The 23,703-nt window shown below is 42.4% G+C and overlaps 1 protein-coding gene across 2 annotated transcripts in view; it reads left to right on the forward strand.

The window, feature by feature from the left end:
- The first annotated feature begins 402 nt into the window (after nt 1-402).
- klc1a (kinesin light chain 1a) overlaps nt 403-23,703 on the forward strand; it is a 34,913-nt gene continuing 11,612 nt past the window's right edge. The window contains exons 1-14 of one of the 2 annotated variants that reach the window (XM_030771116.1): nt 403-585; nt 7,443-7,719; nt 7,847-7,912; nt 10,412-10,576; nt 10,869-10,947; nt 12,765-12,990; nt 13,591-13,678; nt 16,857-16,958; nt 18,710-18,883; nt 19,876-19,975; nt 20,671-20,723; nt 21,694-21,761; nt 21,947-22,055; nt 22,695-22,859. In XM_030771116.1, coding sequence (XP_030626976.1) covers nt 7,444-7,719; nt 7,847-7,912; nt 10,412-10,576; nt 10,869-10,947; nt 12,765-12,990; nt 13,591-13,678; nt 16,857-16,958; nt 18,710-18,883; nt 19,876-19,975; nt 20,671-20,723; nt 21,694-21,761; nt 21,947-22,055; nt 22,695-22,859 — 1,671 coding nt within the window. In that variant the 5' untranslated portion in view covers nt 403-585; nt 7,443. The remainder of the gene's footprint in view (nt 586-7,442; nt 7,720-7,846; nt 7,913-10,411; nt 10,577-10,868; nt 10,948-12,764; nt 12,991-13,590; nt 13,679-16,856; nt 16,959-18,709; nt 18,884-19,875; nt 19,976-20,670; nt 20,724-21,693; nt 21,762-21,946; nt 22,056-22,694; nt 22,860-23,703) is intronic. The other variant, XM_030771117.1, reaches the window with a different exon arrangement.

Genomic DNA, 23,703 nt, shown 5'->3' on the forward strand with positions numbered 1-23,703 from the left:
GGGAAAAAATTATATGCAGCGCATTTTAAAAGCTAATGAGATGCAATGAGATTTCCATTTGATGAAATCTACCAATCGACTGCGTTTCCTGAAATCTCTGCATGACATAGTTGATAGGAAGAGAATTGTGTGGCGCAAAGTGATGATAATACGCATCGCGACAGACTTTGTACAGATGCGTGTTCGCAGCTTTGTGCACCATAGTTAGTGCTTGTAGCTATGCGCAATAAAACATTCTGTGATCACAGAGTAACGAAGGACATTACTCCCTTGGTTTCTTAGTCTTACAGTTTCGATCAGAGAACTGTTGCTGTGACAGCGCTCGCCCACTTCGAGAGATAACCTATCAAACACACACTGACTCACTGGTTGAAGAACTTCCTCTGCCATGGTCCGGAAGAGCTGAGGATAGTTGCAAGAGATTACTTGTTTTGCCGGACGGACTGCTCAATCTGAGCTCGAAACACATATATCTAGGTGTACAAGTAATCGGACAAGCTGTGATACGTGACAAAAGGGTCCCTGGATTACAAGCGCGGGTCAAAACCTGTCAAAATAGTTGGCGACTACATGTTCCGCTGAACGGTAAGCTAACTACCAACTTGCCCAACAAGCTAGCCGGCTAGCCAGGTTGCTAACCTAATTCAGTAGCACACTGTAAGAGCTGGGAGTGTCAAGCGCATTTGTTTAAGGGACATTTAATTTTATCGTTTATTTTGCATTGACAGAGATATCAGATTAGACCAATAACCCTCAGCTTTTAATGACATGACACTGCAATTTAGAATCAGCATTTTGTGAAAACTGAAACGAGTAACCTAAATCACTCTGAAACACCTTATCTTATCGAAGTTAGCTAGTTAGGCATCGTCGTATTAAACCTTAGTACCGGGCGTGCTAGCCAGTGCTTTGTAACGTTTCCAGTGCCGATTGATTTGCAGGCGAACAATTTGATCCACGTTTGTTTTTTTGTATAGACCGTGAAGGAGTTATACTAATTCCAGAATAGCTTGTAAAAGATAAACGTATGCCCATGAGCAGTCAAATAACGTTACTGTGTCTGATTATTGTCGTTAATGTAGTTTTCATCGTCCGATCACTGCAGGTTACTTCATACTTTCCTACACTTTGCAAATATCCATTTTTCAATGACATCTTCTAGGTTTTTCAGCTGAATGTAGCTAGTCACAGCATCGGGAAAGGGGTGTTGACGGCCACTGATAGGTCTTTGTTTGTGGTTGTTCTTCATTGGTATTCCAGAGGTAGCTGTATTTAGGAGACATACTTCTCTCTTCCTGTCTCCCTAAAAACGTGTCTGTTGGGCAGGGAGGGGTGTGCGTGTGTGTGGCTGGATGCAGACTCGTTGACTACTGCAGTGGCTGCTGTTTGTTTCTGGGGCCATTAATGGCATAGATGTAAGTCTCATGTACATAAGACAGGATGATCAAAAGCCATGCACAGTCAACCTAGAGTTTGGTGGAGGTGACATACACATCCCAGGATAACAGGTCCCTCATCTCCTAGGCACCATGTCATTGTGCCTATTGGGTTTGTGCCGACACAGCTCACCTACACTGGAGATCCTATCAATACAAAGTTTGCTTTATTTTAATTATGCTGTAAATTGTGGTTGGTTTGCATGTACATGACTTGCATGTGTGTTCAGTAAAAGTGGAGTGCACCATGGCTGTTTAAAATGATTGACCAGTTTTTGTCAAGCACTTTTCTTTTGCTTGTTACTGTGTATATACTCCTGTCTTTCTTTTCTTTTGGTTTCATGTCTTGTGTGTTGGGAGGTAGCTTTTAAAACCAGCTTAGTGATTTGGTTAGCTGTGATTTCAGGTTTAAGGAAATACTGCCCCTACCTTCCCTGTGTTACAGAACAAAAACTAAATCTGTGCTGTGGTTTAGTTCCTTCCCCTTTCCTCAGCTGTGATAATACTGCTACACCCAGCAAACTCCCACACCTCTGATCAAACCAAACAGATTCACTCAAGTTCTTTGGTGGAAAAATACATCATGTTGATGACTGTGGAGGACAGCACAGCAGCAAAAATGATAGACATACAGCCATAAAAAAATTTGCTTTTAGCATTAAAAAAAGTTAAATGTGTCTCTCTGAGATCAACTGACCACAGCTGACTCTAACCACTTAAGTGAAATCACCTGAATACCTCATGCTAAAGGGAAAGTGTAACACTGGTATCAAATACTGTATTCTTGTATATGTTAGGATCGCAGATATTCAGTATATTTCATGTGTGAAAAGAAACAACCTTTGCACTGGGAGCTGATGCTTTGATTAACTGGATTTAAACTTGCTTTTTCAGCTCCTGCCTGAGGTTTTAGTGCTATCAGTAGGACACTGCTGTCCATTCCTCCACTAATCAGCACTAAGAAACCGTCCGCTCAGTGTGGACTCTTCTCCACAGACTGTGCCCTAACAAACAGGGAATGTGGCTGCTCATCGTCGATTTTCAATTAGTGGCAAAGTTGGTGTTTCCCATTAACTTATTTATTGGTCAGACTAATTTATTCATTGGCTATATTCATTTTTTTTCTTTCTTTTTATCAGGATGTTTACTTGCTTCCATGTCCCTGTTTCTTCATTTGGTGCATGCTAACTTTTTGAATTGTCTTTGTTAGATGAAACTGTTGTGATTTGTTGGATCTGCCAGATCAGCTCTGAGGAAAGTGGACTAACTCTTATCTGTGCAGAGCTTCAAATCAAGCAGTATTAACTTTTTTGCCTTTGAACTTTAATATGATTGAAATTTGTGCCAGTTTTTCTTTAAAGTCACTTGACTTTCCTTGGAATTAGAGCAAAGTTGCTTCTTCCAGCCCCTATGTACAGGAAAGGAAAATCGTGTGTGTGTGTACACGTATGTATGTGTGTATGTATGTGTACACGTATGTATGTATGTGTGTGTACACGTATGTATGTGTGTGTGTACACGTATGTGTGTGTGTGTACACGTATGTGTGTGTGTGTACACGTATGTATGTGTGTGTGTGTACACGTATGTATGTATGTGTGTGTACACGTATGTATGTATGTGTGTGTACACGTATGTATGTGTGTGTGTACACGTATGTATGTGTGTGTGTATGTATGTATGTGTGTGTGTACGTATGAACGTGAAACGAGCTCAGTCAGTCTGCTGACCGTCAGCATAGTTCAGGGCTTCCTTCCCCTCCTGGCTGTCACATGCTGAATTAGTAACTTTCTCTTAATCACTCTGAGGGATTGTTTGGACTTTCTGCTCTCTGTTCTTTGCTTTCTTTACTAGCTTAGTTGTCCTCTGTAACCGCCATTGGCAGAGCCACCAGCAGCCGCATTCCTGAGACCTGGGAAAGTGCTATCATGCTTCTAAAAGACATATGCTGTCAGTGCCCTGGGCAAGTTCTTCTTTCAGCATTTCTTTATGGGCTTTTTTTTTTGGTAAAAGGTTTTGATTGCTGGTTTGTTGTACTAATGAGAAAAAGTCATTGTCAATAGACAAACTGGTCACTGTATCTCATGTGGGTCAGGATCAGTGCTTTGGTAGAGGTTAGGAGTTTACACCCTTTGTTTCCTGTTCTTGCTCTTTGGATTTTCAAATGGCTCCTCTTTGAGCCCAAGCCTCGTCTGCCTCACCCAGTAACCTAGCAACATCACTCCATCCTTGTCTGGTGAATTGTATCGTGGCAACATCAAGGATAGTGACGTTTTATTTATTGGGGAGCCCGGGAGAAAATAGTGTGGGGATCATTCAAAACTGGAGCCGTCAGATGTTGTTTTAATGGAGAGACAACTCCATGGAAAGATGTCTCCTCTTCATTAGCCAGCTCAATGCCACCAGTTTGTTTATGCTTTTTAAGGACAGAAATTGTAGGCTGCATCATAGTACGGTCATATGTATGCAGCACTTGCTGAGTAGGTAGATGGTGGAGGTGGATGGTCATCGTAAAAGACTAAAGGCAGTGGAGAAAAATCTCTTAAATTAGTCTTTAGAGTAGAGAATGAGAATAAAGGTTCATATGGTACTGTACTTTAAAAAAGCACCTCTCTGTTCTGTTTGACCTGTTTTTTATCTTTATGTAAGTTTGATTCTTTCTTTGTAATTGCTTTTGCTAAGACTGTTAGAGGGGGCTAATGGTATTTATGACTTGCATGGTGTGCTATAGATTCTTTTGTCTATAATCCTATTATGTGCAGGTCACTGCTAGAGAGAGAGAGAAAGAGAGAAGTTTTTTTCCGTTAGAATGGTTCTTGAGGAATGTACATTACTTTGCTGACTGCCTCATGCTGTTGTGATGAATCCAGCATTGGTTTGGTTTAACGTTGCTGTCAGTGGAGTCAGACAAATCATAATATTTTAAGATGTTGTTGGTTTGACTTCAAAGCCCATGACCCATGACTGTGGATTTAGTTTTTGATTTATTTATTTGTTTATTTTTATGAGTGGTAGCAATAGGTTATCCTAAATGAACAGGAGGAGGATCCAGACAAGAGAAGACCGTGTGAAATGTAGCCTATTGATAATTGGTTTGGAACAGTGAGACAGACTCACTGCATGATGCACAGTTCATTCCCTTTGTAGGATGGATTTCCAGTCATATGGATGCAGGAATCTTAAATGATTCCTCAGATGACGTGGCCTGTACATAATGCCTTCCTGGTTGTCAGGACCCTGTACCAATGAGATTTGGACACTGTTTGTGTTGACAGGATGCTGTGCCATCTATTGTGAACTCTCTGCTGGCATTTGCCCATTCACTTTGGAAACTGTACTCATTAGACTGTTGCCTAAGAGCAAAGGCACATCTAGATCTGGATCAAGAAATCACAAGGCGCCCTTTTCTTGGTTGCTTTAAAAGATTTTTGTGTTTTTAATCTGCTTGGTACATTTCTGTCAGTAACATCCTCCAGACTCCAATGCTAGTTCTAATTAAGCTGTAGTTAAGGTGTCGAATGACCTCTGTCTTTATAGAGCTTATGGCTACTTGTGCTTTTGAGCTTTCCTTCATTTAAGCATGGACACTAAAGCAATGGCTTATTTTGATTGACATCAGCTCAAAAATAAGGTGATAAATTCATTATTTATGTGGGAAATGTTTTAATTTGGTTGGTTAGGCTATACTCTTTACATTACTTAACTTTTTTTAGGATACAGTCTCCCCGACAGCAGAATAAACTCTTCACCATTTAACCCACTTCTCTTACGTTCAGATCAACCAGTCAGCTATCAAACTCAACATTTAACCCACTTCTCTTACATTCAGATCAACCAGTCAGCTATCAAACTCAACATTTAACCCACTTTTCTTACGTTCAGATCAACTAGTCACCTGTCATGGAGCTACAGCGACTCACCCAGTGTTGCATGTTTGATTGAAACTGAAAAATCATTTAAAATCTGCGAGTCATAAAAAGGGTGGGGCATTACTTTGGGAAACCTTTCCATGTGAGTGCACTGCATTGCCTTTTGTATTAAGACATGGAGACATTTGCTTTCTTCATGTCTTATATAAAGAGCTATATCTATATATGAATCAACATATATTATATTATATTATATTATATTATGCCAGTTATATTTATTCCTCTAGTTGGCATCCTTATCCAGAGAAACCTATTATTCTCCATGTCAGAGGGCAGGCATGTGCCCTGCTCTGGGGGCAAATCGGCAATGAAACATTATGATCAGCCCTGCAGTTTTAGTTTGTTTCCCCTCCTCTAAAGCACCCAAATGCCCACACGGTTTACCACCATCATCAGGTCAGGTTCTCTCACGGATTCACAGTTCTTCTTTCCTCTTTCCTCTTTCCTGCACTGCAGTAATAAATCAGCAAAAAACTAATCAAACTGTACCCATGTCCCCTCTGAAGTCACATTCACAGTTTACAGTTTCACTGAGCAAATTGCACTGAAAGAAAAGAATTTGCTTGGCACAGGAAAGCTGGTCTATTGTGCAGGCTGTACTCTGTCTCTACACTCACATTCTCTCTGTACAGTGCTGTGCAATGAGCTGCCTTAGGGCTACAGGGACTAATCAGAGAACAGTCAACACAAAGCCACAATGCATGCACAGAGACGGTCTGTGGAAAGCACTGGGCAGTGTGTGCTAATGTCTGACTCACTGTAAGTTTGGTAGGTTCATGTCTCAGTTGTAAAGTTCCTTCTCAGGTTGCTGTGTGTTGGGCTGTCTGGGGAGCAGGTATGTGGTCTGACTGGGTTTGGCTGCAGTGCAACCTTGGACGTCGTCGTACAGGTGTCCAGCTCAGATCAAACCGTGATGACAGGTTTGGTTGATGCAAGTGGAATGACTCCTGGTTTAATGTCTGTTCTGTTTTACAGTAGCTGGTTGTAATAAATGCATGATTTAGATAACTGTAATATTGGCTTTGGCAGGTTGCCCATGCTGTAAGACAGTTAAAGTGACGGTGTAAGAATGATAACCAGTGTAGGGTCTGTATGGCGGGAGAGGGCGACAGGTAGAGTGACAGTGTAAGAATGATAACCAGTGTAGGGTCTGTATGGCGGGAGAGGGAGACAGGTAGAGTGACAGTGTAAGAATGATAACCAGTGTAGGGTCTGTATGGCGGGAGAGGGAGACAGGTAGAGTGACAGTGTAAGAATGATAACCACTGTAGGGTCTGTATGGCCGGAGAGGGAGACAGGTAGAGTGACAGTGTAAGAATGATAACCAGTGTAGGGTCTGTATGGCGGGAGAGGGCGACAGGTAGAGTGACAGTGTAAGAATGATAACCAGTGTAGGGTCTGTATGGCGGGAGAGGGCGACAGGTAGAGTGACAGTGTAAGAATGATAACCAGTGTAGGGTCTGTATGGCGGGAGAGGGAGACAGGTAGAGTGACAGTGTAAGAATGATAACCAGTGTAGGGTCTGTATGGCAGGAGAGGGCAGGAGAGGAGAGCCTGCCACAGGATACTACACGTCAGGACTAAATGTTGCCTTCAGAAAGGAAACCATTGTTTTTCCATTTTCTTTCATGATTTGTCTTTACCAGAAACCATTAGACCGAACATTACCAGAGGAAATGTACAAGGACAGTTTGCCACAGCGCATTAGAGACCTTCCATAACCCCCAACTCAAGAAATGTCCCAGTTTTTTCTTTATTTCATTGCAACCTTTTCTCTTCCTTTTGGTGATTGGTGATTTTCCCACCATGTTTTTTTTTTTCTTTTTTTGTTTGTTTGTTTTTTTTAAATCATTGATTTTTTTAATGGCTCTGAAAATCACATTGAGCTTTTAATATGAATGAAAAAGCACATAAATGGCATTATTCATTCATTCATTCAAACATTAATGACACAGTCTGAGCCAATCAGGCACATGCATTTCACCCAACAGTCTCTGGGAGCAGTCTCTCTCTCCCATCAGTCTAACCCTCAGAGTCCTCTGCTCCTCCTAAGTCATTTTTCTCCACCCCCCCACAGAATGCGTGAGGACATGTCGAGTGTTTTGTGTATGCCGGAGGTGGGGGAGGCGGGGGACCCCGGGGACAAGCTCACCCAGGATGAGCTCCTGTCTCAGACACGGGAGGTGATGCAGGGTTTGGAGGCGCTGAAGGCAGAGCACCAGGCCATCCTGGAGGGGCTCGCTGGCACGCTGCACTGCCTCAAACAGAGCCAGGAGGGCCGTGCTGTGGAGGAGAAGAGCTCCATGATCCGCCGCTCTCTGGACATGCTGGAACTGGGCCTGAGCGAGGCGCAGGTCAGAGAGAGGAGGGAGAGAGGGAACACATTAACTGAGGAGAGAGAGAAGGAGGGCATCTGGCAATACAGCCATTCATACTGATTTATTTCCCTGTCTCCCATCCTCCCTGTCTTCCCCCCTGTAGGTAATGATGGCACTATCAGGCCACCTGAGTGCAGTGGAGGCTGAGAAACAGAAGCTACGGGCACAGGTAGATACACACACACACACACACACAGAAACTCTAACTCTCTTGTATACATACATACATGCTGCAGCATGTTTATCCGTTATCCATTGTGCACAGTCACAGGTGCTCTTGTGCAGACATGCTCTTACCTTGTCATACTGAGGTACACGCAGAAACATGTTCCCACCTCTTACACTGTCATACTGAGATACTAAGGATGTAACGATACATTAAGTTCACGGTTCGATTTTATTCACAATACTATGTTTATGGTTCGATGCTTCCACAATATTTTAAGAAAATCAATTGAACTGACACTGGAATGAAAACGATGGATTTATTTTAGATGCATTAACAATGCTGAACTATTGTTGTCTTTTTGTAAACCAAAAGCTTGACTCTAGGAGGAATTCTTTGAAAGCTAGACAAAAAAAGGCTCTTCAGATATAAAATATTAAATTGAATGGGTCTGTTTGTATTTTAATATGAAAATATTAAAATTGCACCTCAACACATAGCACTCAAATTTAGACACAAGTTACTGAGCTAACTCTCTGCACTTTTCAGAATTTCTGTCGCTTTGGTTTTTGCTTCGTTGTACAAGGCCGGTATTACAGACTGACTAAAGTGCAGGCGTGACAGAATGTTGTATTTGGGCTCTAGCGTCTTAAGACGGTAGTTGACAACGAAGGATTTTGCCTACTATTTAAGCTTAAATAGTAGGCGAAATCCTTTGATGTCGACTGAGAACGGTCTCATGTCTTTAGCAATAAACACTCCGATGGATTTGGTGATATCTTGTGCTCTTGCAAAATGGATGCAAAAACTTTTTTCAAGAGAAGTTTTGCCATTAAGCACTTTCTTTTTCACATCTCCTGGCCGGAGTTTGTCGTTGTGGTGGCGTTGTAGATGCTGCATCATATTTGTGGTACTAGCAGTAGTGTAGCTGATAGTTTTTCTACAGTGTATACCGTCTTCGTTTTGTCAGTTAATTTGTCGCCATTCTCCTGCTGAATGATCGGAAAGCCAAAATGTTGCCACACTTCTGATTTAAAGAAGGATGACGCATCCTCGATTTCAATCTCAGTTCCAGCCACACTCATTACTCCTTGCGCTGACGCTGCTAGTCTGCTACTGAAACCTCTTCTTTTTGTCTATGACTGAAACATGTAAAACGTGAGGCCTTGATGTCTAAACATTTGAAATAAAGTGTATGTTTAGTGATGATAATAATACACAAATACAATTAGAGCTGATGACCAAAACCATCCAACTTATACAATGTGAACTGTCCAACTGCGTCCAATACAATGCGTACCGTCACATTTTTGCACCACGATGTATCGTTACACCCGTACCTAACTGGTGTAGGCAGTTGACTGTAAGTGGCCTAACTGGTGTAGGCAGTTGTCTGTAACTGTACGTTCACACTGAGAGCGGCGAGAGCGTCAAGAGTCGCCCAAACCTCCCTGCCAACGACGCTGTTGAACACTGTGGACGCTCTGCCGTTGATGAAATAGGCGGGTACAAGTTCCTTCGGAAAGCTTGGTTATGCAAATGTTTTTAAAGGGGCTATAAAGCAAACAAACAGGTCGAGCGGTATCTTTGTGCTGACTGACCACCAGTAGGCTATCAGTTAACCTTATGAGATAGTTTAAATGTGAAGGTGCGAAATCAACCGATGACAGAAATAAATAAACAATGCTAATTACATATTTCGTAACAAAATTAACTAATGAAAAACACTACTTAAAAGCTTTTTGTTGTTGTGTGTCTTTTGTGTTAATGATAGGCTAGGTCAAATTCCAGCATGGAGTTTATAGGACACGTTTACTAGCCTTGGTCTTTAATTAACACTAACGTTTGTGCATAACCTACATTACAGTACAACATGGGGAAACCCACCACCGATATAATCAGTTTCTCCTCCATTTTGCTTAGGACCAAAAGTTTTGTGGGAACAATAGTTTATACTGTCGTGTTCTCTACAATTCTCTAGAGCGGAGCACTTCCAAGTTTCTATTGGTTGCCGCCCAACCGCGTCATATCTCATTACCATAAAGTTAACCGAACTTCAACTGTATTTTGACGCCCAAACCACCCTCGCCGCGACGCCCTTTGCCGCGACACTCTTCGCCGCTTAAAGACGCTGGCTCTCATTGAAAATGAATGACTTCCGGTCACTTTGACGCTCTCGCCGCGCTCAGTGTGAACGTACAGTAAGTGGCCTAAGTGGTGTAGGTAGATGTCTGTAAGTTGCCTAACTGGTACAGGCAGATGTCTGTAAGGTTGTCTCACTAACTTGCTTTGTAAGTTTTAGAGGTTAGATGGACGGAATAGTTTTGTATTTTGGGAAATGCAGCACTGGAATTTGTGAAGGTTAGAGTTATGGCTGTTAGATCAGTGGGGCTAAAAGGGATCTGTACAGAACTTGATATGCCCGCATAGGCCGTCACACTGACTGCTTTGGAAGAGGAGAGTTTCCTCACAAACACACACACCATGGCTGTGTGTGTCTAGGTGCGGAGGCTGTGCCAGGAGAACCAATGGCTGAGGGATGAGCTGGCAGGCACACAGCAGAGGCTGCAGAAGAGTGAACAGAGCGTAGCACAGCTGGAGGAGGAGAAAAAGCATCTGGAGTTCATGAACCAGCTCAAGAAGTATGACCAAGACCTTAGTCCATCGGTGAGACACACTCATACGCGCACACGCACACACACACACACACGTGCACTCAAGTACTGCATGTACACACTGCATGTACACACTGCAACCAAATTCAAGATGCCATTTATAATGTATGCTATGCCAGAATAATAAACCTTCAGCAGAACTTTGCATTGATGTTGCTGTTACTGTAGGACTTTCCTGAATGCAGAGAGTTCCCTCCACTGCTTTATTCTGCACTGCTGTTATTAAAAAGGGTCTCTCTCTCTCTCTCTCTCTCTGTTGTTTTTCTCCTGTCTGTGACTCTCAGGAGGAGAAAGACACTGACTCCACTAAGGAGACTCTCGACGATCTTTTCCCCGATGAGCAGGACGAGCCTGGTCCTGGCAGTAAGGGACCTTAAACACTCTGTGTGTGTGTGTGTGTGTGTGTGTGTCTGTGTGAGATCTCAGCGTGAGATCTCAGCCAGTGTGGTAGTCTCATCAATTAGATGTGTTCTAAGCTCTTTCTGATGAGCCCTGCTCTTGCTCTTGAGTCTAATTAGAGATGAAGAGCAAAGCCCTTTCTCTCTCTCTCACTCTCTCTCCCTCCCTCCCTCTCTCTCTCTCTGCATTTTGACACAGTAAAAGAAAAGAGGATATGAATAAATTAACATTGACTCAGGGATAAAGACTAATACACATCCAGCTTGGCTGACAATTAAAACACACTGATAACGGAAGAAAGAGAGCCTCCCACAGACGTGGTCAAAGTTACATTTGAATACACAAAACAATCTATTTGAGTTGAGTTTCACTGATCTGTGAAAGAAGTGATATATAAGTATATATAATAAATATATAAAAAAGACATAATGAATAAATGTAACTGAGTATTTAAATGATTTCTTTAGAATCCAATGGTGGCAAGATTTATCTCAGAAGGTTTCTTTCAGGTTGACTTTGAGAAATTGTGTATTTAACATTGATACCTGTCCGAGCAGTTATAGTGTTTCAGTCGTATCTTTGAATTTGAATCTGGTATCTCTCAAATTAGGCCTAATTTGCCCTTTGCTTAGGAAGTGAAAACAGATCTGAAGGACTAAAAGTTACCACAGACTAATTTGGATCAGAACTTAAATATTGAGAAGTGCAGTGGGATGTGAAGGAAACTCATTCACTCACTCATCCGTTCTTCATTACGGTTAATTACCCTAACTCGGCACAAGGAGTCAAGATCATGGGAGATCGCGGGGTGGGGCGGTGTCGGGACGTCTTCAGTGCTTGTGGGGGCAACGACGCTCTCGTGATCAGACCGTACCCTGATGTCGTTCCTGATCAGACCGTACCCTGATGTCGTTCCTGATCAGACCGTACCCTGATGTCGTTCCTGATCAGACCGTACCCTGATGTCGTTTCTGATCAGACCGTACCCTGATGTCGTTTCTGATCGGACCGTACCCTGATGTCGTTTCTGATCGGACCGTACCCTGATGTCGTTCCTGATCAGACCGTACCCTGATGTTGTTCCTGATCAGACCGTACCCCGATGTCATTCCTGTGTCCTGAGTATGCTCAGATCAGCTCTCATCCTGTCACATGAAAGCCCGTGTGGAAGACAATGACGGGCCTGGAGTTCAGATGTTTTTTTCTGTATTTTACACATGAGAGGTAGATTAAAGTCTATAGACAGACTTTAGACAGACAGACAATGCAATGTTATTTCTCACCCCCCCCAGGGGTGAGAAATAAAATCCAAGTTTGCCATTGAAATTAAATCCAGGTTTGCCATTGAAAGATTGGCCTCCTGGGCTCTCATTTCTGATACCTTTTTCATTTAAAGGTCTTAAAATTTGCTGATCTCGGGGATCATAACCATCTTTTTCCTTTGATTCCTCCTGTCCCTCTCTCTCCTCCTCTCTCTCTCTCTCTCTCTCTCCTTGTCTCCCTCTATCCTTGTGTCTCCTTCTTCCTCCTCGTCTCCCTCTCTCCTCGTGTCTCCCTTTCTCCTCCTGTCTCGCTCTATCCTCATGTCTCCCTTTCTCCTCATGTCTCCCTCTTCCTCCTCGTCTCCCTCTCTCCTCGTGTCTCCCTCTTCCTCCTCGTCTCCCTCTTCCTCCTCGTCTCCCTCTATCCTTATGTCTCCCTTTCTCCTCATGTCTCCCTCTATCCTCATGTCTCCCTCTTCCTCCTCGTCTCCCTCTCTCCTCATGTCTTCCCCTCTGTAGTTCAGCCTCCACACAGTAGTGCAGTTGCGGCAGCTCAGCAGGGAGGGTATGAGATCCCAGCCCGGCTTAGGACCCTTCATAACCTGGTGATCCAGTATGCCTCTCAGGGCAGGTATGAGGTGGCTGTCCCCCTCTGTAAACAGGCTCTGGAGGATCTGGAGAAGACCTCGGGCCACGACCACCCTGACGTGGCCACCATGCTCAACATTCTGGCGCTGGTGTACAGGTCAGAGCTCAGCCGTCATCAGCCTCCGCTACACACTCAGTTTACACACCCATCTTTATTTTTCCCCTTACCTGACTCTTTGGGAAATATTTGTTTTTCAGTTCACCCCTGAAATTGATTTTAGTTCATATTTTTTAAGATTTTCAACTATAGAAGGATTTAGTACTTCTTTGGCCCTAGCTTGAAAATTTAGGATACCAAACATTGTCACTTTTATTCATGCTGCATTAGTAAACTTTATATGAACCAACTGTTTGATAACTGACTCAGTTTCGTCGGCAGATTAATGTTTTGGCCAAAGGGGATTTAAAGCTGCACAGTCATAAAGCTGCACAGTCACCAACACTAGGCATCAACAGTAAAATCTTGGGGGGGGTGGACACAGGCAATGTTTGCTAAACCACGATATTAGTCTATTACTGTGTACTGTTTCCATTGGTATCCATACTGGAGTCCCCATTCCGTAGTGGAGTAACCATTCCAGCAGTGTAGTGAATCAGCATGTCTTCATCATGTCTTCTTTCTCTGTGTCACTCTGCCATAGTAACAGCCCACATATACCACCCTGACTAAGACTCTGTGTCATGTCTTCTACCACAGGGACCAAAACAAATATAAAGAGGCAGCAAACCTGCTCAACGATGCACTTGCTATCAGAGAAAAAACACTCGGCAGAGACCACCCTGCGGTGAGTGTGTGTGTGAATGTAAAAGTGCATCAGATACACAGGCAGTCAGTGTATGTATGTTTGTGTGTGTGTGTGAGAATGTAAAAGTGCATCAGATATACAGGCAGTCAGTGTGTGTGTGTGTGTGAATGTAAAAGTGCATCAGATACACAGGCAGTCTGTTTTGGTGAGTGTGCTGTGAGGGCTGCTATCAACTGTGCTAACTCTGACAAACTAATCTTTACTCAATCCAGGACCTGCACCTGTACTGTACAGTCTAGAGGTCAGACTGCCAGCCCCATCTCACTCTCTGTCTCTCTCTATCTTTCACATGCATGAGGTGTAGACACCAGTCTCAATCACAGATCAGTTCACATGATCTCACTGTTGGGTGTGGGGTGTGTGTCTGTGTCTGTGTGTGTGTGTGTGTGTGTGTGTGTGTGTGTGTGTGTGTGTTTTGTACAAGTGATTGGAACCATTAATCAGAGGTTCAGTGAAGATCTGAAGTCCAACGTGACATTTTTCTGCAAATGTTAATGCACAGTTACTGTCAATGTGTATTTTTTCCAGATTCAAAATAATAGAAAAATGAATGTTACATGTACAGAAGTCTGGGTGCCCTGTCAGTCAGCACTCAGTGACTCCTCCTTCTGCAGATCTAACACTGCAACATGATTCCTCTGGTCAGATAACAGTTTTTCTATAGTTGCTTCTGGACTTTTCTAGTACATATAATTCAATATGAAAACCATCACTCACACTAAGGTCCCTTTCAGCCCTCAAAACGAACTCAGAGCGATTAGTCAGCATTTTTTGCACATATGTGAACACTCCAAACAAACTCAGACCCCTCTGAAACAAACTGAACTGAGACCACCTTGGGAGATGGTCTCAATTCAGTTTGCTTTAAGTCCACGTTGCAGTTCGCTTAACCTATACATTATGAACACAAAGCGCTCCAGGTTCGATTCGCCATTTGCCATTATATTTTAGCCCTCTAGACTTGCCGTAGACAGATCACATGCATATTATAGGACGCTCAAAAAAACAAATAGACAGAACCATGGCAACTGTCTACAGCACAGAGAAAGGTTTTCCTCCAGTTTTCAGCTCATATGAAAGCGAGACGCTTCAATAGGACTGTGCTGCAGTGCTGCGTCAAAGTAAAAGAGAAAAAAAAAAAAACTAGGCTACTTTACCACACACGATAAATTAATAGATAGATAGATAGATAGATAGATAGTCCAAAGCAGTAAAGGTCTTAGAGCTCCAGAGGAACTATAGTGTGAACAGAAAGAGGACTGGGGCACTATCAGAGCTGAAGTTGACCAGAAAGACAACCCAGTGTTTTCACATATAGTCCTTTTTAAACGAAGCAAGCTCAGTCCTCCTAAAGTGGGCCAAAAACTGGACCAACAGAAAAGGGACTCAGTTTTTTTTTGTGTTCATGTTGTGAGTTCATTTGAAAGAGGACTCAGTTGTCTTTCCGGTCCACTTCGGCTCTGATGGAGCCTAAGTCCTCTCTTTGTTCACCTAGTTCTTGCTGTTGTTACCTGTAGAAGCCCTAAGATGCCATGAATTCCATTTTCTCATGATAATATGTTATTTTTCTTTGTTTTCTTGAGATCTCGACATATTTATGTCATTATCATGAAATAACGAAACTTTGTTTTCCAGTGATAATGACATAATTTGTTATCACAGGAAAACAGTTGTTTTCTCAACATCTCAAACTAATTATGTCATTTATGTTGGAGAAAACAAAGAAAAGTAATATGTTTTCACAAGAAAACGGAATCTAAATTAAATGTACATTCATGGCATCTTAGGGTTTCCATAGTCAACAGCGGCCATGGTGCCGTCTTTTTGTTTTTTCGAACCTCCCAGTGCAATTGTATGTTATCTGTCTACTTCAAACTTAGAGGGCTAAAATACAGTGGAAAAAGGCAAAGCGAACCTGGAGCGCTTTTTGTTAACAATGCACAGGTTAAGCGAACTGCAACACGGACTTGAAGCGAACTGAACTTAGACCACCTCCCGAGACGGAGCAAGGAATAAAAACTGGATACTTCTTTTTAGACTTAATTTCTTGACTGCCTTTGAGACATTAGCTTTTCGGATTCGATGATGCCTAGTTAAATCCATATTTCCTCCCACCTGTTCCACTGGCTAGCACACAAACTCAAAACCCAAATAGATCCACGACTAGTTTATAGTTAACAAAGAGTTCTGGTCGTCAGGTTCTCTAAGGCTCTGTCCTCTGTGGTTGTGGCCAACACTTAAATATTCACTTCCTCAGTCCTGATGACCTAGACTGGGAAAGCCATGGGCTGAACATTGTTCCTCATACTGTAGACTTCAGTTTGAAAAGTGTCCTCTTCGCTGATCATTGTCTGTATTAGCATGGACCAGTGAACAGGCACTGCAGCTATAGATGAGCCCAGCCTGCATGTCTTTTTCATTAGTCTCTGATGTCTGTTCTTTAAACCTGACCTGCATTGGTATTGTCAGCTGGAAGTGTTTAGAATGTTGTTTATAGACCTTTTTTGTGTAGGTCAATTATCTTCAGGTTCAAGTCCCCAGACAGCTAGCCAGAGGAGTCCTTTGTTGTTAAAACCAGACAGAATGACAGTAGAAACCAGGCAGACTGGAAGATACATTAGTTATTGTAAAGTTATTTCAGAAGAGAAGTTCAACCCTGAAGTAGTCTTCTCTTGACTGACTGTAACCATAACAGGTGAACCAGACTCCTCGAGAACGCTGCCCAGTTTTTTGCATGTGCCATTTTTTTCTGTACTATTTTGATTCTGTAAAAAAAAACACAACTTAATAGTCATTATGAAATTTGTGTTTGACCCTGTGCAATTTAGAAGTCTGGTCAGCTATTCTTAACACGGAGATTCACTGAAATGTACACTTTGACCAGAAGCAGCCAAAACTTTGCACACATCTGTTTATGTGTATAATATCACATGGTGCAGATGACGTCAGCCTATTCTGATCAGATCTCTGCTAAAGTGAATCACGCACAATCAGCTCAGATGACTCACTGTATGTGGCTGGCTGTACTTGGTTAATTAGCTGAAATTAGAATGCTGTCTGGGGTAATTTTGTGGTATGACTTCTCCATACGGCCATAAATGGGCCAGTGTGAGTGACTTCTGCCCTCTTTCTGTTTGCACTTGCATGCACTCTCCAGGTGGCGGCTACACTGAACAATTTGGCTGTTCTCTATGGGAAACGTGGCAAGTACAAAGAGGCAGAGCCACTGTGTAAGAGGGCACTGGAAATTCGAGAGAAGGTGAGTGAGAGCAGTGAAGCCACCCCAGATGATTACAGGACTGAATCTAATCTCTCTTTGTTGTTTAATGAGAATGCTATGAATCTCTCTTTGTCGTTTAATGAGAATGCTGTGAATCTCTCTGTGTCGTTTAATGAGAATGCTATGAATCTCTCTGTGTTGTTTAATCAGAATGCTGTGAATCTCTCTGTGTTGTTTAATGAGAATGCTGTGAATCTCTCCGTGTTGGTTTATCAGAATGCTGTGAATCTCTCCGTGTTGGTTTATGAGAATGCGGTGAATCTCTCTGTGTTGGTTTATGAGAATGCTGTGAATCTCTCTGTGTTGGTTTATGAGAATGCGGTGAATCTCTCTGTGTTGGTTTATGAGAATGCGGTGAATCTCTCTGTGTTGGTTTATGAGAATGCGGTGAATCTCTCTGTGTTGGTTTATGAGAATGCGGTGAATCTCTCTGTGTTGGTTTATGAGAATGCATGGCTGGTGTCAGAGTCTTGGGTCTGTGGAGACACTGATTATTTTCACTCTACCATAATGCCATTCAGATCTGAATACACGAGAAAGAGGTGTGAAGTTGAACAAATGGAAAACTATCTTGTCTTACCATTTGCACTCATTTGATATTTTTAGATGATATATATTTTTTTAAATCTTTCTTTCTTATAGGATTTTTTCTTGTTGGGCCTCTTACTTTCACTTCTTTTCTTTGCTTTCCTGTTTGTTGTCAAATTTGTTGTCTTTAATCCTGTGTGTCAGTCTGAAATACTCATTAGCCTATACTGCAGTCAGATAATCCACACTCGCTCTCTTGCTTTCTGTCAGTGAAGAAAAAACTCTTATATGAAAAGTGAAGTTTCCTTTGTTTCTTTTACGAAGTTCATACTTTTTCTGAAAGCCTTTTTTATATGGGAGAAGAAGACTTCTGATATTTGCCACTCAAAATAGATCGAATGTCCCTCCCTTCCTTCTCCTCTCTCCATCTTCTCTCCCCTGAGAGCTTTTCTCCTCCCGCTGCTCTTCTGTGGTGGAATTGGAATAATTGGACTGAGGAGGTGAAGAGAAGGTTGAGGATGACTGTGGCTGAGTGTAGAGAGCGTTGCTAACAGGTGGTTAAGTTATTGTTTTTTTGAGAGTTGGTAGGAGGAAATCTGTATATGTGTACAGTATATGTATATACCTATGTGTGTGTGTGTATACAGTATGTATGTGTGTGTAAATATATATATATATATATATATATATATATATATATATATATATATATATATATATATATATATATATATATATATATATATATATACACATTTACACGCAAACTTTATATTCACATTAATATGTAAGGAGTGGTAGAGAGCAATGTACACTGTGAGATTTCCAGCTGCACTGTGAGATTTTAGGCTGTTTGGTGAGTGACCCATTCAGGTAATTACATTAGTCATATTGTCTAACTGTTAGTGATCGTCTGATGAGTTAACTGTTCACATGTTAATGTTGTAAAGTGTGTGGGCATGTATACCTGATGGTGCCCTGATTCCTTGTCTGTGATAGCATGGTTTCAGTATGCTAAGGTCAGTGTCCTGTAGCAGGAAACAGCATGAGGAAAGCGAGGTTTAGACAGTGAGTGAGAAGATGTCAGAGGTGGTGTAGCATTCTGTTAAGAGAGCGTGTCGAGCACGCTTGTTTCAGAGGGTGCGAGTGCAGCTGACTAAGCCCAGTGTTTCTCTGTCTTTGTTTCTGTTTCTGGCTGTCAGGTGTTGGGGAAGGACCACCCAGACGTTGCCAAGCAGCTGAATAATCTGGCCTTGCTCTGCCAGAACCAGGGCAAGTATGAGGAGGTGGAGTACTACTACCAGAGAGCCCTGGACATCTACCAAACCAAACTGGGACCCGATGACCCAAATGTGGCCAAGACCAAGAACAACCTGGTACTGGCTCCACCCAAACAAATACACTGCTCAGCTCAGCTCCTCTCACCCTTTCCCTTCTGTTCACATTGAAAACATCTGTACAGCAGTGTACTTAGACAATACTTTGACACTGATCTGGAGTTTTAAGTATGCTGCCAACTGACTGTTCTGTGAATGATGAAGTTGCAGGGTTGTAACCAAAAGTTGATTTATATTGATGAACTGGCACTGTGTACTTATTAAATTAGTCTGGCTTGGAAATACCCACTCACTGAAATTTAAAATTGTAGAGTACACACTTGAGCCCACACACGCACACGCACGCAGTGTAGAAACTACTCACACTGAAAACACTTCTCTGACATACTGCAAGCAAATGTATACATGTCTTAAAACCAGAAGAGAGAGACTAGCATGCAGGAACGTTGCTGTGGGAACCATAACACAACCATTCACATTAATGAAAACCAGGTACACATAGTGATCACCCTGTTAAAGCTCACACAGACGATATAAACACTATACACTTTCTAACTGGTCTGCACTCTTCTCAGTAGACGGTTTTCACTTATTTCTACTATACTGTCCCCTACATTCATTCTTATCTAGCTTTTGGACAAATTTTATTAACAAATAAATCTGTTTTTACATTTTTACCATTGTTCTCTTTACTGTACATATTTTATAGCTACAAAACTACCATGTACTTAACAGATACGAAACAACCTACAGTCAGTCAGTTTACACCCATCCATATAATCTATGAGTACCACAGTCTTCACACAAAACAACCTACCAATACAATTCTAGGACTGAATAAAACCACAGTACTGACACTTGTTACTGTAAGAACATGTCTGTGTCATGTGTTGTCTGCACTACTATGAGGGCTTTGAAGACTGAACCGTTTCTATCTAGTTTGACTTTTGAAACAGTGAAGGTAGTCTATGGCTGACACTGTTCTCTGTCTCTCATGTGTGCTCTCTCTGTCATCTGCTTCTGGTTTTCAGGCCTCGTGTTATCTGAAGCAGGGGAAGTTCAAGCAGGCAGAAACCCTGTACAAAGAGATTCTCACCCGAGCTCACGAGAAAGAGTTTGGCTCTGTGGATGGTAATGCATATGCACACCACTCTTCCACTCTTAGAGCTCTTATATGTGTGTGTGTGCATATGTGTGTGTGTGTGTTCAGGTGTGTGTGCACATTTACATCTGTCAGTATCAGCGGTTTATGAAACAGTGTTTCACCATCATTCTGTTTGAGTATTTGTTTAGATATTGTTAGTCACACACACACTTACACGCACGCACACGCACACACAGACAGACACAAAAATCCTCACAACTCAACCTGTGTTATCAGCTTACCTCAGGCCAGGCCCTGGGATGTGTGTTTGTATGTAGTCACTGTGGATCTGCCCTCTGAATGAGAATGAGATTTACACAGCCCCTTGTCATCACTGAACACATGCAGCGCAATCATAATCCAGATGTCTTCCGCTTTACATCATCAGTCATAATATAGTTACCTCAGCACAGAGAGGGCCGCTAGGTCTGTTTTGAACGTACACCCACACCACACACACATCAGGCACACACCACGTGCACACACACACACACACACACACACACACATATAGTCCATCCAAGAAATTGTCCCACCACTGTAAACTCATAGGTGAGCATTTTGTTGAGTGAGTTGACTGATGGTAGAGATCATACATTTGGAAGTTTGTGTTGGTTTCTCTCACACAAGCTTGTGTTTTGGTGAGTTAGTCTGATCTGCCGTTTTATGTTTCTCCTTACAGATGAGAACAAGCCCATTTGGATGCATGCAGAGGAGAGAGAGGAACAGAGCAAGGTTAGAATTTAGAATTTAGAATTTAGTTATTTGGCAGACGCTTTTTACCAAAGCGACTTACAATCAGTGCATGGTTAGCTTAGGGCAAGGCCCCAGAGCTTGTTTTACTGATACACATCAAAAATTTCCCAGCGTCATGTGGTACCACGGAACCCCAGAGTGTCGGCGCTGTTGAGAGAAAAGATCAGAGAGACGACAGCAGTCTGGATCCTAACCCCAGCAGGGGGTGGGGGGTGGGAGGGGCTTGCATCGGGCAGATAGTCTTAGAGGTTTATTGAAAAACGAGGGAGGGGTGTTAGTGCTAAATTTGCTGTCTGTGAGTTCAGATCTCTGATGGCCCTACATATTAAATAATATTTGAAGGTAAATTCAGTTCAGTTCCAGTTGTAGAGAGCTTATAACTGTTGACATTGTCACAAAGCTGCTTCACCACGCTTGAGACTCCCAGTGAACAAAACTAAGGTAACAGTGTGAGGGAAAATCTTCATTTGCCTGAAATAAGAAGAGACCCTGCGAGGAATCAAGACTCAGTGGGGGGAGCCCATTCTCCTCTGGTTGGCTTTGGTGGATAGCATGTAATCGTTAAGATTATTAAATGGAATCATTCTGTCACTTTTTTACTTCATTGATTGAAGAAAGTCCTAAAATATAAAATAAAATTTAAAACTGAGTTACCATCAGCTTTAGAATCAGCTCTTGCATTTTGATTCTTTTGGGATTTGAAGTGGATAGGGTGTAGTCTCGTATTTTTATGTGTGTGTGTGTTGTAATGTTAAATCATTGTCAAATAGGATTTGCAAGCACTAGGAAATGTTGTTATTGTGTGGGAGAAGGATTAGTGCATTTGTTCAGATGTAGTATCCAATGAGGTCATATGGGTGTGTGTATAAGTGTGTGTGTGTGTGTGTTAGAGAGAGAGATGACGCTGTCGGTGTAGTGTGAGTGTAAACGCAGTTCTGTTGTGTTGCAGGGGAAGCAGAGGGAAGGTTCTCCCTTTGGAGAATACGGAGGCTGGTACAAGGCCTGCAAAGTAGACAGGTTTTGCTCTATTTATACACATTTACTCACATATACACATGCACAGCACACATACATGCCCCCCTTTCTCTCTCTCTGTTTATCTCTCTTACCTTTCCAGTAAGAGCCTGCCTTGTACCAGTCTTTCAGAAGCAGTGGGGTAAATGGATGTCTTTCTCTGTTCTGTTTGTTTGTTGGCAATTCAGTCCTACAGTGACAACCACGCTGAAGAACTTGGGCGCCCTCTACAGGCGGCAGGGCAAATTTGAGGCTGCTGAGACACTGGAGGAGGCAGCAATGCGATCTCGAAAACAGGTTGGACTCTCTCACTGCCTCAGACTCTCTCACTGCCTCAGACTGCCACAATGCTTCAGACTATCACACTGCCTCACTGCCTCAGACTGCCACAATGCTTCAGACTATCACACTGCCTCACTGCCTCAGACTGCCATACTTTTTCAGACTGTCACTCGTGTTTAATCCTACAGCTGACCTGGAAATACTTTTGACTATTTTCATTTCCTACTGTATGAAAAACAATATGCTCCTAGGTCCATCTGTGCTCACTTGTGTAACAGTAATAATTATTCCCCCTGAAAAGCAAATGTGCTTTCACCTTTTCAGACATTCACAAACATCAGCGCTAACCTCCAACAGTTTTTAAAAAAAGTGTTTGTTATCTAGCAATAGCATAGCCATCAATGCTGACAGAGACCCTGAAGTGTTTGATTTGCTCCACCCTGTCTTGATATTTATCAAGGGGCTGTAATAAACACAAATTTTCTGAAAGAAAAGTAGCCAGTGTTAGCACTTGTTTATCAAACACGAGCCAGCAGAAAACACGCAGTTTTACATGAGTGCAGTTTTCTAAGTATATTTATGAATGAACATGTTCACTATATGTCATCCTCTCTCCCTACAAAAACATACACACACACACACACACACACACAGGGCCTGGACATGGCCCATAAGCAGAGGGTGGCTGAGGTTCTGGGAGACCCGTCGGAGATGCAGGAGAAGCAGCGCAGCCAAGAGAGCCTGACCTCTGACATGGTGAAGTACGAGAGCGGCCCTGACGGCGGCGAGGAAGTGAGTATGAGCGTGGAGTGGAACGGGGTAAGTACAGCCTCACACAGCCCAGCCACGCACACACACACACCCACACACACACAAAGACAGGGTGGGAGAGACAGGCAGGGTCAGAGGCTTTTTGTTTTTTTAACGTGTAGTCCAATCATCCTGCTCCGAGAAAATAACAGTGTTTTTAAAATGATGGACATTTTCACTGGCACAAAGTCTTAATGTCAATAGTGTTCCGACTGATGATGTGTATATATAATTCAGTCTGAATATCAATAGTGCTCTGACTGATGGTGTTGGTGTATACTGCATATAATTCAGTCAGAGCACTGTGTGTGTGAGGCATCTGAACTGTTTATCAGCATAAACATTACACAAACCCTTGTATGGTTTTCCCAGTGAATCTGCACCGATTGCATGAGGGATTACAGTTTGTCTGAAAAGCTTGTATGTAAGATGCTCTACTCCAACCAGTCAAATCCTCAGAGTGTTGGAGCTAGTCCCATATTTAATTTGCATGACGTATTTGTAATTCACATCACCTTTAATTATGTATAATTCACATCCGGTATATCAGACTGTAATTGGGGATTTAGAGTTTTTCTGAATTTGGCCTTAGTATTTCACAACAAAGTGCTTAGAATTGTGTGGATTGTAACAACCTTCTTAGATTAGGGAGGGTGATAAAAGTACAGGATGTGTTTCTCATTTGAACTCAGCTCAATACATTTGGCCAAAGTAATTGGGGATCTAGAGTTTGAATGTTGTTAATGTTGGTTCAGTCAGATGTGGTCACACACGGTAGGGCACCTGTCTGTAAGACATGCACATCAGAACAGAGCTGGAAGCGTTAACCCAGGCCCACGCCTGCATACAGCCA

Source organism: Chanos chanos, chromosome 4 (assembly GCF_902362185.1).
Source record: "Chanos chanos chromosome 4, fChaCha1.1, whole genome shotgun sequence".
In the NCBI taxonomy this organism is placed as follows: domain Eukaryota; kingdom Metazoa; phylum Chordata; class Actinopteri; order Gonorynchiformes; family Chanidae; genus Chanos; species Chanos chanos.